General features: G+C 52.9%; 1 protein-coding gene across 1 annotated transcript; it reads right to left on the bottom strand.

The window, feature by feature from the left end:
- Positions 1 to 1253: 1253 nt before the first annotated feature.
- SUV39H1 (SUV39H1 histone lysine methyltransferase) lies at positions 1254 to 14600 on the bottom strand. Its single transcript, XM_043457905.1, has 6 exons — positions 14410 to 14600; positions 12204 to 12349; positions 10159 to 10821; positions 3878 to 4024; positions 3654 to 3783; positions 1254 to 2919 (listed from the first exon to the last, which is right to left on the bottom strand). The coding sequence occupies exons 1-6, from the start codon at positions 14426 to 14428 to the stop codon at positions 2786 to 2788; spliced, it is 1239 nt and encodes a 412-aa protein (XP_043313840.1). The 5' UTR covers positions 14429 to 14600; the 3' UTR covers positions 1254 to 2785.
- Positions 14601 to 16372: the final 1772 nt, after the last annotated feature.

Genomic DNA, 16372 nt, shown 5'->3' with positions numbered 1-16372 from the left:
TCTGTGTCGGAAGTTGTGGGGTCTCTGAACTGTGTACAGATGTTTCCCAGGGTCAGAATTTTCTGAACAGGGTCTGTTTCTGGGACATGGAGTCTCTGAGTTCTTTGGAGTCTGTGTCCAAGACGTGAGTCTGAGTTGTTTGTGGCACTGTATTCTAGGGAACAAGGCCTCTGAAATGTTTAGTGCTCTGTGTTCCAGGGTGTCTCAGTAACTCGGGGGTCTGTGTCTAAAGTATGAGGTTTTATAACCAGTTAGGGATCTATGTTCTCTTGGGTGTTTGGGTGGTCCATGTCCAGGGTTTCACAGCTCTGCTGTTTGGGGTGCAGGGGTCTATCTGAGGCTGAGGTCTCTGGGCAGTTTGGGAATCAATGATCAGGGGTGAAGGCTCCGAATAGATTGGGGAACAGTATCACAGGTTGTGAGGTCTCTGAGATGTTTATGAATCTCTATCCCACAAATTGGATGCAGTGTGGGGGGCAGCATTTGTAGCCTCAGGGTTCTTTGGAAGTCTTGTGTCCCCTAGTTTCAGTGCAGCATGGGTTATATGTTGTTCGTGTCCAGGTGGGATTGCAGAGCTGTAGGGAGATGTGTCCCAAGGTGTGAGGTCCCTGAGGTCCAGGGTCAATGTCCAGGTTATAAGGTCTATGAGCTGTTTGGAGACCCATGCTTAGGTGCCGAGATCTCTGAGCTGTTCAGGATCCTGTCGCCTGTGTGCAAGGTCTCTGAAATATTTGGGTACCTGTGTCACAGCATGTGTGGTCTCTGAGCAGAACCAAAGGGCATGGGTTCACATTCAGGTTGAAGGATGATGAAGACAAGTATGTATACTTGAAACACCATCTCTTTCTTCTGTTTTATACCCTGGCACATATAGGTGCTCAATAAATATTTGCAGAAAAGCTTCCCCCAGCACATACAGACTTTTCTCTTTGAATGTAGTAAGCAGGCTTCAGGCTCAAAAGTTTGAAAAGCATGGATGATCCAGCTAGAATTGTGTCATATGTATGGCCAGTGATAATGGTTTGTCCATTTCAACAGCAATGGATTTAGTTTGCTTGTTCAGTGTATGATAACATTTAAGTATAAAGCCAGCTTATTTTAGGTCAGCATGTATGTAGACAATGGTGCAAGTGGTGCACTGCAGGGAATGTTAAATGGCTGAGGTTGGAGGACTGCATTCCTGGGCACCCCTGCTCCCAGCCTCTCATCTCCCCAACCCTCACCTACACAAGGTCTTCAATCCCCACACCTTGTTTTTTTCAGTCAATAACCTGTTTTATTGACGCCCATTCCCAGACTGGGAAGGCCAAGGGGATATACAAGAGGAGAATCAGATTCAGTCCAAGCCTGAAGGTCAGTCTGGGGGTGGGGAGCACAGACACACAGATGGACACAAAAACAGACACACAGATCTGGCATCTGCTGGCAGGGCACACAGTCTCACGTGGGGACACTGTGTACAGGTAGTCAGGGAAGGAAGGCTTCCTAGAGAAGACCTCACAGGGGAAGCAAGGGACGAGGCAGCCATCAGCGCCTTCACCTTTTATACATTTGTGGGCAGGGAACTGAGACCAGAGGACCCAAGGTGAGTGCAAAGGGCTGGGGGGTTAGGAGGCGGCAGGGGCTTCCCCTCACCTCGCCACACCCTGGTGGGTAAGCCAGCCCCACCCCATTCTTGGTCTGTGCTTTGCCTTCTGCCACACGGGCCCTTTCCTGGGATCCACCTCCATAGTTTTCAAGGCTTCCCTGAGACGATCCACGTGGACCAGGTGCTCAGCCCAGTGCCTGGCACCTCCTCAGCACCCCATCCATGCACGTTTTGTCTAAGTGCTGTCTACAGCCTAGCTAGGTCTCGGGTCCAGCTCTGGGTGCTATCAGCAGTCCTCACACCGCAGGTTAAGGGCTCCCAGCATCCTTTGAGCTCAAGAGCCCTGAGCACCTTCTAGCTGTTGCAAAGGCAGAGCTGAGTCCCAGCTCACCTTAGTGAAGTCGCTCAGTCGTGTCCGACTCTTTGCGACCCCATGGACTATAGCCTACCAGGTTCCTCCGTCCATGGGATTTTCCAGGCAAGAATACTGGAGTGGGTTGCCCACCTTAAGGACAGGCAAAGTCTGGGCTGCCTCTCATTGGCCAACAGGCCATGGGCATCCACTCTCCTCTAGTGGCATGTGGGTGTCTGCTTCTCAGAGGCACAGCTCTGAAAAGGAGACCCTACAGCTGGCAGGCCAACACCAGCCAGCATGCAAGCATGAGCAGGACCTAGCCACAGCCTGCAGCCCTTGAAGACACCCCCCCTCTTTTCACTAGCACATTTCTGTGGTGGGGGTGGCGAATGGGCTGGGAATCCTGGGCTCTGGGGTCAGCCTGTCCTGGGAGTGCTTCCTCACACCCTTGGGGCAGTAGGGAGAGGGCCTGCAGCAGACCCTTCAAGCTCTGGCCAGAAGCAGGTGCACAAACAAATGTTTCTACTTTGGGTATGGGCTGGGGTTCATCCTCGGACCGCCTTGCTAGGCCATGAATCCCAACTGCAGAAAGTCCTGGTGTTGAAAAATCACTTCTGAAGGTGGGCAGGGGTTTGTAAGTGCAACCCATGGATGGGGCTGGGACAGGGAGAGGGGACTCCTGGAGTCCGTCCTCCCCATGGCCATGCAGCCCTGAGCAGGGGGCAGGCGGAGGCAGGCAGGAGGCCCTGGCAGTCGTTCTTCAACAGGAGGGCAGCAGTGGGTGGGTGGGGTGGGCAGCTTTTTAGGCCCCCCTGGTCAGTCTGGCCTCAGACTTCATGGGGCTAGAAGAGGTATTTGCGGCAGGATTCAGTCCCACACTTGCATTCAATGCGGACCCGCTTCTTGGGAGAGCCGGGGAGCCCAGCCAGACCAAAGTTGGAGTCCATGCGTGTGCTCTCCATGTCCACGGGGTCCACTGTGGAGTCACAGCCAGAGGGGGGTACTTGTTAGACAGAAGGCCAAGATGGAGGGGTCCCGCTGCCCTTTTTACCATAGGACCCAGGGGTCTGAGGGGCGGGGAGCAGGTCTGAGATGTGAGTCAGGTAGCGGGTCATGGGGTTGGTGGTTTCAGGCAGGGGCCAGGGCTTCCACTAGAGGGGTGTTCAGGTGTTAGGAAGATGGCCAGGGAGTGAGGGTTCTCGGAGGAGGCAGGGAGCTGTCAGGGGTGACCAAGAGGGTTGTATCAGACAGGGGTCAGGAATGGAGGGTCACCTGGGCATCCAGAGGGGCATCTGAACTCTCCTGCCAAAGATTCCCCTTGAGTGTCTCAGAGGTGGCTAGTTTGTCAAGAAAGGGACTGGCTGGAGGCCACAAGGGTGTCCAGAGGCTTGGAATGAGGAAGGTCAAAGGGGGTTAGGAGCAGTGAAGGTTGGGGGACTGGGGAAATTCAGACAAGATTGCAATCAGGAGGAGTGTCTCAACTCTTGAGCCAAACATCCTCCCCCAGGAGCCTTAGGAGAAGTTGGTATGAGGGTCTCAGGCTTGGGGTCCAGTGGTTAGGAATGAAGGGATCCCCAAAGGGTAGGCATGAATCCAGGAGTCCAGACAGGAGACTGGGAGTGAGGAAGAGCATCTTAAAGCTCCTTGGGGAGGGGTCCTCATGTCCCATGTCATTGTGTGTCCCTGCCCCCAGTCCCCTGCCACCCCCACCTTGCATGTTGTAATCAAAGGTGAGCTCCTCGCCTGCCCGGATGGTTCTGGTGGCAAAGAAAGCAATGCGGGGCAGCCGCTCATCAAGGTTGTCTATGAAGACGTTGTACACCTGGAGGTTGGGGTCACACTGGGCAAAAAAAAAAAAAAAAAAACACGGCAGGAGGGTGAGGAGGGGCCCCAGCCTGCTCCTCCCAACCCCCTGCCCACCTGCGGGTACCCACACTGTGGTTGACAAAGTGGGAGATGTTGCCGTAATAGGCGGCGTCCACAGTGTACACATCCTCCACGTAGTCCAGGTCGAAGAGGTAGGTGGCACCCTGGCGGTCATAGATCTGGCCCCGCCGCTCTGCCTCCTCTGAGGTAATGATCTGGGGAGAAGGCCACAGGGGAGAGGAGGTTGGCCCAGAAGGTTCAGGAAAGCCAGCACAGCTTCTGACCCCCAACCTGGCCCCCTGGAGGAGAACAAGGGAGCAAGGAGGCACCCCTGTGGCTGGCTCAGCAGCAATACACAAGGGCTGCCAGTCCTTCTCAGGCCTCTGGAGGGTATGGTGAGTCTCTCAATGGTAGGTGGAGGCCAGCCACAAGGTCCAGGAGAGAGAGAAACCCCCTTAGTGAGAGACCTACATCAAAGGTGAGGAAGAAAAAGACCCAGGGCTGAACAGAGAAGGGCGGGGAGAGTGGGAGTGAGAGGCTGATCCAGGGCAAGAGAGCCTGAGGCATTGAAAGACCCAGCACAAGAGAATCAAGCCAGTGCAGGTCGGTGTGTGTGCACTGTGTTCTCAGTCGTGTCCAACTCTTTGCAACCCCATGCATCCATGGGATTCTCCAGGCAAGAATACTGGAGTGGGTTGCCATTCCCTTCTCCAGGGGGGTCTTCCCAACCCAGGGATCAAACCCATGTCTCTTATGATTCCTGCACTGGCAGGTGAATTCTTTACCACTGTTCCACCTGGGAAGCCTATGCAGGGCAGTGTAGACAGCAAAAAACACATAGTGAGCAAGAGAGGCCTGGGGAAAGGGAGACTGAATGAATGAGAGAGAGACTGAGATGCCAGAGCCAGAGGCAGAGTTAGACACACAGAATCTTAATGCAAAGGTCCCGGGTCCAGAAAAAAGGCCAAGACCCCAGAGAGTCTGATAGCACACACACACAAAAAAAGGTGGAGGCTAAAAACTCAGAGAGAGAAGGAAGAGGAAAGTGAGACCAGAGCACAGATGAGACCACCTCACTCAGGTCTAACATTGTGCACTGCCAACAGCTGGTATTTAAGACAGCAAGAGGCATATCCTCCTCCCCAGCTGGGTCCCCGCCTGTCCTAGTAACTGGACCACTATCCTAGCCCAGCCTGTCCTTGCCTCCCAAGTGCTGGCAACAGACTCCCCACCCCAACCCCCGCCACACACCACCCCTTCTCTATCCCTCGTGTCCCCTCTTCCTGGTCAACCACAGCCTTCTGGTAATCCCCAACCATGCTGCCTCTGGGTGAGGTCCCACCAGTAGCAGAGACTTCCCCTTCCCCAGCCTGGGTTCCCCTAGACCAGGGTCAGCCTCATTCTCCACTCCTGGGTTCTTGCTGCCTATCAGCCACAGGTGTCAGCGCAGTATGCCGCTGACCTGCAGCAGACACCTGTCGTGTATTCCGCTCTCTAGCTCGGAGCCCTGACCTCTGTCCAGCAGTGGTTCTAAAGGCAGCTCAGGTACTCTTTTTGCCACATCCCATCTTCCTTTCCTCTCCCTCTGTCAGAGACCACCGCCCACCACTACCCTCCTTCCACACTGGACATAAGCCTGAGACCCACCCCACCCTCCTTTCTTGCTCATTCTCATGCCAGCCTGTGACCAACCTCTGTTTTCTCTAGCCTCCTCCCTGCCTCCTCCATCATCACCTCCAGCCTCTGCTCCGTGCTGAAGGCTGATCAACAGCCCCCTTAGAAGACGCAGGCTTATCCCTTGGGCCATGCTGCTCACTGCCCCATACTCCAGCTCCATTCCTTGAGGAACCTGGTTTCCCCATCCCAATTTTTGTTTGTTCACTCATTCATTCAGTAGATTTTCATGGGGCCTACCCTGTGCCTGGTCCCAGTACTCAGGGGTCACAGTTGGGTGGGGGAGACACAGGACCAGGCTGGTCCTGGCCCTCGGGGGCCATTGGCGGGAGAGTACAGGGACCAGGCCCGGTCTGGCCTTCATGGATCACAGTCTAGTTAGTGCTTAGAGCTTGAGGGGCAGTGGAAAAGACAGATACCATCTAAAGGCAACTGCAGATCACAAAAGGGCTTTGACCAGATTGAAGAGTGGGGACTCTCCCCTGTGGGACAAAACAGGAGTCACAGAAGCATTTTGAGTAGGAGTACATCAAGGTCAGCCTCCTTCCACCTCCCAGGGAACACACTCTACCTTCTGATGTCAGCTCCCACAGATGTCACTTATCTGTGCAGCCTTCCTGAAGCTCCCGCTCCCCACCCACCACCGCCTCTAGAAGCCTGGGATCAAAGGGCAGCCTCTCCTGGGCTCACCAGCAGACCAGGTGGTGCCTGGGCTGGTTTTTCCCTTTGGGTCCCTCCCCAGCCAGACGGAATGCCCACCTCCTCCCCAGTTTCTGTTTTCCTGTCTGTTCTTCTCCTACTTGCTCCCTCAGTCTCCCCATGAGTGAGTCACACTGCAGACCCTGCAGGGCACAAATGGTTCCTTCTTGCTTCTTTTCAGCCCCACTCTGTAAGGGTTGGTCCACCCCAAAAACTTGAGACCGAAACAGTCCATGTCCCTGCTCCCTACCAGAGTGACTGGGGAAGATAGATGGGCTAGAAGCTGGCAGCCGGGAAAGGATTTTGATGGGAATGGGAACCAGAAGACTCAGAAGCCAGTTGCTGCTCTGCCCCCTCCCGGATATGGGATCCTGAATGTTCTCTCCCTGTGCCTGTTTTCTCAGCCAAATAAAACAAACAAACAAACAAACCCAAACCACAACACTCCACCAGGTCTGGCAGGACACCAGTTTTAGACATTTGGGCACGTTACCTCTCTGTGCCTCAGTTTTCTCATCTGTAGAATGGAGAGCACAATAATCCCAACTTGACAGGGGCTGTTGTAAGAATCCAACAAGTTCAGATATGTGAAAGGGGTTTCTGTTTGTTTTCGTGTTAGGAGTGGCTGAGTACTGTAGCTTGTCAAAATCTAACAGGCTCCCTTCTTTTGTGTGCCCTTTCCCAAGAAAAGAAAAACTTCTGCTAATTAAATGATGATATGCCATCATTTAATTAAACTAATTAAAGTGAGGTTCACCTTCATTTCAGAGTTGAAAAAAACATGAAGAAAGTGCATGTTTCAGAATGGATAAACTAGGCTATGTTCTCTGGTGGGTTAGGGTGGTGATGTTTCGATGAACGTGGAAGCACAGCTGGTGTGGGGACTGACAGAGCAGAGGTGGAGAGTGAACTGGGTTCCAGAGTGAAGGGGGTCAGAGGTATGCCCCCAATTATGTAACACCCAGGAGGCCAGCACCACATAATCAAGTAAGTTAATATTTCTGCAAAATGACGAATATGCACACCAAGTGGGGTAAACACACTACAAATAGGCATATATCCAGTCAGGTTGGCTTTTGCAGCCAGGTAGGCTACAGAAATTTTTGATGTCTGGGCATTTTGGATGTTCTGAATTTTGTTTTTGTTTGTTTGTTTTTTAGTTCTACCACTTTATTGCTACCAACCCATCTCCCTCCACCCTTGTCATGTAATACGTCATGTGAGCATGTCACACACATGCTCAGTCATGTAACCCCAATGGACTGCAGCCCGCCAGTCTCCTCTGTCCGTGGACTTTTCCAGGCAAGAATACTGGAGTGGGTTGCCATTTCCTTCTCCATGAATTTTGGACTATAATGGCTAACGTTGTTTGAAGACTTACTGTGTATTGAACACCAAATGCTTCACACATCATAACTCACTTTAGTTCTTGGAACAAGTCTATGCGGTGGGTGCTATTATCATTCCCGTTACACAGATTAGGAGACTAAGACAAACAGGTTAAGTGACTGCTGATGAGTGGTGGAGCTGGGATTCAGCCTCAGGCACCCAGACTCCATCCTCTTGAGCCCTCTGCCATGCTGCCTTGTCAGAGTGGGATGCAGGGGGATGGTTTTGGACCTGGCCGTGTTTGGGGGCCTGTGCTGCCATCAGGAGGACCCATAGGTCTAAGGATGTCAGAGGTGGGCCTGGAAGTCACTGAATGTGGCAGGAGGGAAGCCAAGAAATACCTTGAAGAGAATGTGGGAAGAGTGGGAAGAGTGAGGATAGGAAATGAGAGGGTCCCCAGTAACTGCCATGTTTATAGCATGGAGGAGTAAGGATGCTAAGGAAGAATGGTGTGAAAAGAGTCAGGCTTGTGGGCCCTTGGGGTGCCAATGAGCTGAAGACTGTTCCTCCTCCTCGCCTGTCAGCATCTTCTTGTGCTGCTGACAACTCCTCCAGAGACGGCCAGTGCAGTGAAGCTAGGTACACCCCTGCTCTGGACTTCCTCAGGACCACTGAATCCTGTGGGTGTGGACACCTCCTCCCCTGCATGGCTACAACCCTCTGGGTTGTGACATCTCTTCCACACTGTTGCTCTCCCTCTAAGACCTGAATATCTCCACCGGAGTGTCAGGGCTCTGAGGGTGTGGACACTTCCTCCAGGCTGTCAGAGCCTCTTTGGTGTACACCTGAGCTTCTTGACTGTCACTATCCCACTGGGGTGAGGACATTTCACTTTCCTGACTGTCAGGGCAGCGTGAGCATGGACACTTCTTAACTGGGACTGCCAGGGTCCTATGGAGAGCTTGCCCTCTTCCTTGGGTCGCGCTGGGACATACACACCTCTTCCTACAGACTATCAGGAACCCTCTGAGCTGTGGCTGCCTCCTCCTTCCTCTAGACTGTAAAGTCCTTCGACACGTGGACATTTACTCCACCTGACCCCCAGGATTGTCTGGGGTGTGGATATCTCTTCGTTCAGACTGTCAGGGTCCTCTGCAGTGTGGACTGCTCAGTCTCTAGACAGTTTCTGTTCCCCCCATCCCCTGGGGCTATGACCCTCTCTATAGTTCCCTAGGGCTTCCCAGGTGGTGCTAGTCGTAAAAAAAAAAAAAAAAAAAAAAACACAAAACAAAAAACACCTGCCAATGCAGGAGATGTTAAGACATGGCTTCAATCCCTGGGTCAGGAAGATTCCCTGGAGGAGGGCATGGAAACCCACTCCAGTATTCTTGCCTGGAGAATGCCGTGGACAGAGGAGCCTGGCAGGCTACAGTCCATAGCGTCGAAAAGAGTCAGACACGACGGAAGCAATTAAGCACACACACATAGTTCCTCAGAACAGGAGCCTCTCCTCTTCATCACTGTTATCACTATAGCCAATGCTGTCACCTCCCAGCTGTATCACACCCCTAAGAGACCCACAGAAATACAGAGGTGTCTGGGGCTGTCCCTGTGACAAGGTACACTCATGGATTTAAATGGTCATGGTCCAGGGATGTTAAATGTTCCCCAATGCATGACACGGTCCTATGTAACAAACAACTGTCTCACCCCAAATGCCCACCACGACCCACTTCAGAACTTGCTGTTGCAGACACCTGCTAGTTATTCACCCAACCCCCTTTTGTTTTCCACTTGGGCATATGGCTGAATCATGCTTCGCAGCTGCCTTTGAACTGAAGTAAGGCCCATGACTCGGTTCCAGCCAATAGGTGTGGGCAGACATGATATGCACCGCATCCTGGCCCGGCCAATTAGAGACCTCCCCTTCTGCCCCCCTCAGCCCACCCACCAGGCAACACTGAGGATCAGAGGCAGCTCTAAGACACGGTAAAGGCACAAGAGGGAAAGAACCTAGGCGGCCATGCCATTTGGGTGGAAGGATACCACCCAAATGCCCACGTAGACAGTTACAGGAGCAAACGGATTGAGAACATGTGAAGCCCCTAAGATGTTGTCTGGCATGCAAATAGCCTGCCTAACACAGCATCAGCTTTGCCCTAGTGTCCTGCAGTGGCTAGAGGGGGAGGTAGCCAACCCTGCCCCCGCTTCCCGCCCAAGGCAGACTGTGTTCCTTTTGTGCAGATTAGTAAAAAAAAAAAAAAAAAGTGCTCCTGGGCAGACACTGCCTGGTGATAAGCTGGACCCTCATGAAATGAGAAGAGGAAGTGCCTTTTCAGATGATGCAATCCTGTGCAGACCACGTGGCCTGTTAAAAGGAATGCTGTCTGGATTTCAGTTCCCACTTACCTCTTTGCTAGGTACCCTTATGAAGTCAACCCGGTTTGAAGGTATTTCAACGTGCCTTTAACTACCAGCGTGGAATATGTGCCCAGGATGTCCCTCTCACACTCAGGTTACCCCCTCAACACCTTTTCCCCAGGGAAAGCAGGAGAGCTTTGGGCATACAGCGGGGAGAGGCAGGCGCTCAGGGTGGGAACACACAGTGGGGAAAGCCATACACACCCACCCAGCCCTGTCTCCCTACCTCTCCCACGTACTCCATGACGAAACTGTTCTTGCGGATCTTCTCCAACGTGCGGACACCCCAGCCACGTCCATCATCCGTGCGGAAGATGCAGAGGTCGTAGCGGATGCCCTTCTGTACCACGCGGTTAGGGCAGTCATAGCCACAGCGGCAGCGGGAGTTGCACTCGTAGATGGGCAGCCCGGCTCGCAGGCGCACCTGGCCCTGGTCATTGTAGGCAAACTTGTGCAGTGACGCCCCAGGGCAGCAGCCTCCGGCCGGTGCCCACAGACAGTCCTGGCACTCACAGCCCACAGCCACCTGGTTGAGGGTGATGCCCTCACCAACACGGTACTCGTTGATGTACACGAAGGCCCGTGGGGGGCCATCCAGGTCCACTTCGTTCTCCACGGTGATGCGTCCCAGGTGGCTGCGCTTGGCATTGAGCTCCTGCTCCCAGCGCCGCAATGCCCGCCTCTGCTTGGCCTTCTGCACCAGGTAGTTGGCCAGGCTTGGGTCCAGGTGCCGGGGTGGCTTCGACCGGTGGTGCCGCCGGAGCAGCTCCCTTTCCAAGTCCTTGTGGAACTGCTTGAGAATGCGCACACACTTGAGATTCTGCCGTGGTTCCCAGGTGCTCTCGGAGTCTGGGTACCCACGCCATTTTACCAGGTAATACTCCTGTTCCTGGGGGGGGGTGGGGAAGGGGTGGGGGCACTGTAAGTGACAGATGAGACCCTTGGGCCAGCTCTTGTGGCACTTCCATCCCAACGCCTGTGGGCAACACCCAAACTGCTCCTTTCCTAGAATGACTCTTTGCAGTGATTAAAAAACATGGGCTCTCAGAGTGAGGCTCACTAGGTTCAAATCCCTCTCTTCCCCTTACTATCTGTCTAAATCCAACTTTTAATTTTATCTTCCAAACCTATTCCCTCCTGCTAGCTGTTCAGCTTCACCTCTCAGAGTCATCTTTGACTCCTTTTTCTCACACTCCCCACATCCACCCTCAGGAAACCCTTCAAGCTACATCCAGAATCCTACACTTCAAATCTCTGTCACCACCCTCATTGCTCGCCTGGAATACAGCAGCAGCCTCCTCACTTGTCCCTCTGCTTCCACCCTCACCCCAGGTCTGTTCTCCACACAGCAGCCAGAAGGATCTTTTCTTGCTGAGAGGCACTACAGGATAGAGTTTAACTACACAGATTCTACAACTAAACACGTTGGGTACACATCCTGAATCTGCCGCTCCCTAGTAGTGCAGACTTAAACTCAGGCAGTTATTTAACCTCACTGGGTCTCAGTTTCCTCATCCTGTAAATAAGAAAAAAAGAGCAGATATTTGTCTAGCATTCATTATGTAGAAGGTACTGTTCTAAGCAACTTATATGTATTATTAGCTAATTTAACCCTCACAACTCTATATAAGGTAGATACTGCTAATTATCCCCGTTTTATAGATGAGGAAAATGAAGTACAGAGAATTTGGGTAAGTTTTCCAGGGTTACACAGCCTGGATGTGAACTGAAGCATGCTGGCTCCAGGCTGTTCTCTTAACTGTCCTGCCATTATCTACTCCGGCAACAGTAACAGTTGCCATTTTACAATGTTGCTGGTGGGATTAAACTAGTTTCTAAAAGAAAGTGCCTGGCATACAAAGTGCTCAAAACCATTCAGTTCAGTTCAGTCGCTCAGTCCTGTCAGACTCTTTGTGACCCCATGGACTGCAGCATGCCAGGCTTCCCTGTCCATCATCATCAAAACCATTAGCTATCATTATCTCCACTCCTGGGCTCAGCATCTCAATCTTTGCAATTGGTTTGTATTCAGAGGGAGGTGGGAGGAGAGATTTATTTAGGGATTCTTTCTGGCTCTTGCCCTTCTCAGAAAGCCACTTGGTTTTCCCACCTGTAAAATGGAGATGATAAGAGGGCCTACGAATCCTACGTTTTTAAGATCAGAGGAGAAAACTGCTTTTGGAAACAGATGTGGGTAATGGGGGAGGAGGGGGGCAGGAAGCCAGCTTCCTTGAGTCACCTCTGCCCTGGCCACAGTCACCCCAGACTCACGCGGATCTTTTTGTAATCGCACAGGTACTCGACTTCAAAGTCATAGAGGTTCCTCTTGGAGACGCCAAGGGCAGGGCAGGAGAGCTTGGCCAAGCGGCACAGGTCCTGTAGCTGATTCCAAGAAGATTTGCAACACACACTGCAGCCTAGAACAAAGAGGGCCAGGAAGAACTATTGCTGGGCATCCTGGTGAGGCCAGGGGTCAAAGAGGACCCCAAATCATCCCTGGGACTTCCAAAGGACTACCTCAGAGTCAGTGAAATTTAATCCACAGGCCTTCCCAATGCTAAGACCCTTCTACAACAAAGATGTGCCACTCCCATCTACCCCAGTGCCCACTGTCCACGGCTTACCCTGGAGCAGCAGACTTCTAAGTGGTTTCTGCTGCTTGGATCAGATCGTCCTAAAGGAATCTATTCCCCACCCCTCCTCCGGAGCTTCCAGCTCCCTCTATATCATTCTTTAAACTGCCTGCAAACCTCCTAGGAGTTCAGGACCTAACTGTCATTCTCCCCACTTTGCAAAAGAAAGAGAAAAATCCCCATCTCAGTAGGGTGCACTGTCCCAAGGTGGGTGGGTAGGGATGGAATTAAAGCCTCCAGGGTACCAGACAAAGGCATTAACTGGAAAGACTGGTCCACAGTCTCATCTGTAACTCCTGGTGCCAGGTGTTTTAGAATCCAAATTCTTTTTGGGGGATTTTACAAGTGTAGTTCTAGGTATATCCCCTACATTCCCTAACACAGCCCTAGTGTGGTCAAGGGCATCAAGCCATAATCAAACACATTAATAGTTCTGCAGAAAAAGTGAATTTTCACACTGAATAAGAGAAAGATGAAAGATAGTGGCAGTGACAGCCTAATTTTGCCACTGAATGACACCAAATTTAAGTTTTCAGGGCTTTTTAGATTTTGGAATTAAGAATAAGAGATTGTGGAGTGGTATTAGATTATAGGAATCGTCCCCAAATGATTCATGTGGGTGCCTTAAAATCCATAAGATATATTTTTTTAGGCTGCATTTTGATTTTGTCTCATTCATATTTCTGTGAAGGGTAAAGCTCGCCCAAAGGAGTGTGCTCTGAATTCAAGAACAGACAGAACAAATAGGTTAGTGGGGGGGGGGGGGCTACCACAGGACAATTTTTTAATTTAAAAGACTTCTTTTGGTTCAAGGCATGTTCTTGATTGCTGTGCTTTAGAAGCCATTTTATAAAATCATTTCACAAAACCCTTGTTCCAAATGTAATCAGTCAGTCCTCATCCTGTTTCATCTTTTAAAAATGTTTAATATTTTCTACCTTACATTACAAAACCCGAAACTCATGGTTAAATACTCTAGATGTCAACCTACAAATGTACAAGAGCTTTGCAAAATTATTGCGTGTGCATTTCCACCCCTTCTCTTAGACAGGCCTAGTGGAGACTCGGCCTGTACCCACGCCTTCCTTTCCCTATGATGCCTCTCCCTTGCAAACTTGCAATTGAAGCCCCAACTAATGTGATCCCAACTCACATATGCTGCTGTCTCCGCACTGACCACAGGTGGACTCTCCTACCCTCAGAGCTCCCCCTCACACCTGTGGAACCCATCCTCCCCGCAGCTTCCCTCATCCAGAGGGGCCCACCTTCCCCAACACACTGAGTCACCCCTCTTTGCCTGCGCATGAGGGAGCCCAGCTCTCCCATTAGGGAAGCCCTCTTCCCCTCTTCCTGGGGAAGTTCTCTCTGCCGCAAATCCTTCCCCCATCATGCTGCGAGCAGATATCCTCCCCCTGAAGAATCCCCTGGCCCCCAACTCTGAAAAGGAGGTCCGTCCCCTTCCCTCCCTCCCCTTCCGGCGTCTCGCGTGGACACCAAGAGGGTAACGGTCACCGGCGGCCAATTTTCCCGCGCGCGGGCGCGGCCTCCCCCAACAAGCCCCCGCGCGTGCGCGCGCCGTCCGGTCGCAATCCGCGGCGCGCGCCCCCCTCTCGCGTCCCCACTTAGCCCCGCGCCCGCCGCGTTCCAAGGCACGCGCCCCCTCCCCTCAGCCCCGCCCAGCCCCGCGCGCCAGGCCCGCGCGCCTCGAGCCCCAGCCTTCAGGCGCCGACCTTCCGGCTCCCGGCCCGGTGGCCTCGGACGCCGGGGGCCCCGAGTCCGCGACACCACCCCTCCAGCCCACCCAGCCTGCCAGCGGGCCCGCATCGCTGCCGCCACTGCTTCACCTTTTAAATTTTCCGCCATCTTTCCCCACGGCTAACGACATTCGGGCCTAACCGGCCTCGCGAGAAGAGAGCTCGCGCGGGCGTGGCCGAGAACGCGCAGCCTATTGGCCGCGCCGTGCAACGAGCAGCGCCTGCGCGGACCAACCGGCGAGCCGTGACCGGACCCCTCCCAGCCACCCGGCTCGGTCCCGAAGGCGGGTGCTCGCCAGTGCTTTGCGAGAGTGCGTCTGGGGGGCGGCAGCGGCAGCGGCAGCAAGGGCGGCTGAGGTTGCCGGAGGCCCTGCCCGCACGCTGGTCTGTCTGTCACGCTGTCAGCCAATCACGTTGTCAGCCAGCCACAAGAGGGGATTCTCCGTCCTGTCAGACCCCCAATTACCTCCGTCAGTCAGTCCGTCACCATATTTTAACCCCAAGCAGGCCGTGACTCCCCAGGTGGACTACCGCCGCATACAGCTGCTCGGGCAGTCACCCGACTGAAATCCATCACCACTACCACTGTCTCATTAGACCCCCGCCCGCCATTCACGCTGTCAGTCTGTCAGTAGCAGCATCCATTCTTGCTTTCAGGCCAGCTGCGAGGCCCCCGAGGCAGACAAATGGCGTTGACAACAGCTATGCCGCTGTCAGCCAGCCTGTCATTCCCTTAGACTGTCCCTTCATCACACCATCAGTCTGTCCAGTAGCCAGGCTCTCCATCTACCCTGGCCCTGGGAGCAGCTCCGAATTCCCTGGGGGAAATCGTCTCACCACCGCCCAGGAAGCCAGCTGGGCCCTCCGGCTGGCTGTGATTATGTCAGGACAGGCTGTCATTGTCAACATCGAATGTAGCCCTGTCGTGTGGGCTACACTCTCCACTGTCAGCTGGTCACTCCGTAATTCTCTCAGGTTCCTCCCCATTCATGCCATGATCAGGCAGTTTATTCCCCCAGAGCACGTACTCACAGCAGCTAAAGCCTCCAGGCCACCTGTCAGTGGCCAGCAATCTGTCATTTCTCAGGCAAGGCATACTCTCCATTGGTCGATAAGTCAGCATTCTCTGACCCCCGGGCCCTTTAGGGTGGATGTGATTCTGTCTGCAGACAGCCATGGTTTCAGGCAGCTACACTGATTTTTCAGTGGGCCAGCTGGCCTGTGAATCATTCAGTCTGCCCCTTGTATCAGTCAACCAGGTAGCCATTCTCAACATCTGACTGATCACACGGTCTGTCAAGCATGCTGTGATTTGTTCACAGTAGACAGTCAGTCACTAGATATAGTTGCCTATCAGGCAGCCACAGATCTGTCCATCAGTCAACCTGAAATTCCCTCAGGGTAGACCTCCTTTAGGGGCTTCCCAGTGGCTCAGTAGTAAAGAATTTGCCTGCCAAGGCAGGAGATACAGGTTTGATCCCTGGGTTGGGAAGATCCTCTGGAGTAGGAAATGATAACCAACTCTAGTATTCTTGCCTGGAAAATTCCATGGACAGAGGAGTCTGGTGGGCTGCAGTTCATGGGGTTGCAAAGAGTAGGACATGACTGAGCGACTGAGCAGATCTCCTTTACACACTCCCAGACAGTGTAACATCCACACACACCCTCCGGTGTGATTCCTAGCAATAGCCAGCCATTCACAACATCCGGCTACCCAGGCAGGCAGCAACAGCATGGGTCATCAGTCAGTCAACCTGTAAGTCCATCAGGAGGCTGCCTCTCTTTTGCACCATCAGGTCATCAGCCCCAGCCAGTCCCAAGCAGGCTGTAATTCAGTCAGATTTTAAGTAGCTCACAGTGTCATGTCCTCAATTTGCATAAACCATGCTGTCATGTCCTCAAATTGCCCCTCTCCCTGATGCTCCATGCTTTATGTAGTCAACCAAATGGTTATTCTGTGCCTTCCAGTCCAACTGTGAGCCAGCTGGAGAAATGACTGGTCAGGATGAGGTTCCATTAGCCCCTGCTTGCCATGGGTGGAACAGTTAACAGT

This window comes from Cervus canadensis, chromosome X (genome assembly GCF_019320065.1).
Source record: "Cervus canadensis isolate Bull #8, Minnesota chromosome X, ASM1932006v1, whole genome shotgun sequence".
Classification (NCBI taxonomy): domain Eukaryota; kingdom Metazoa; phylum Chordata; class Mammalia; order Artiodactyla; family Cervidae; genus Cervus; species Cervus canadensis.
This window is presented reverse-complemented; position numbering and strand designations above follow the sequence as displayed.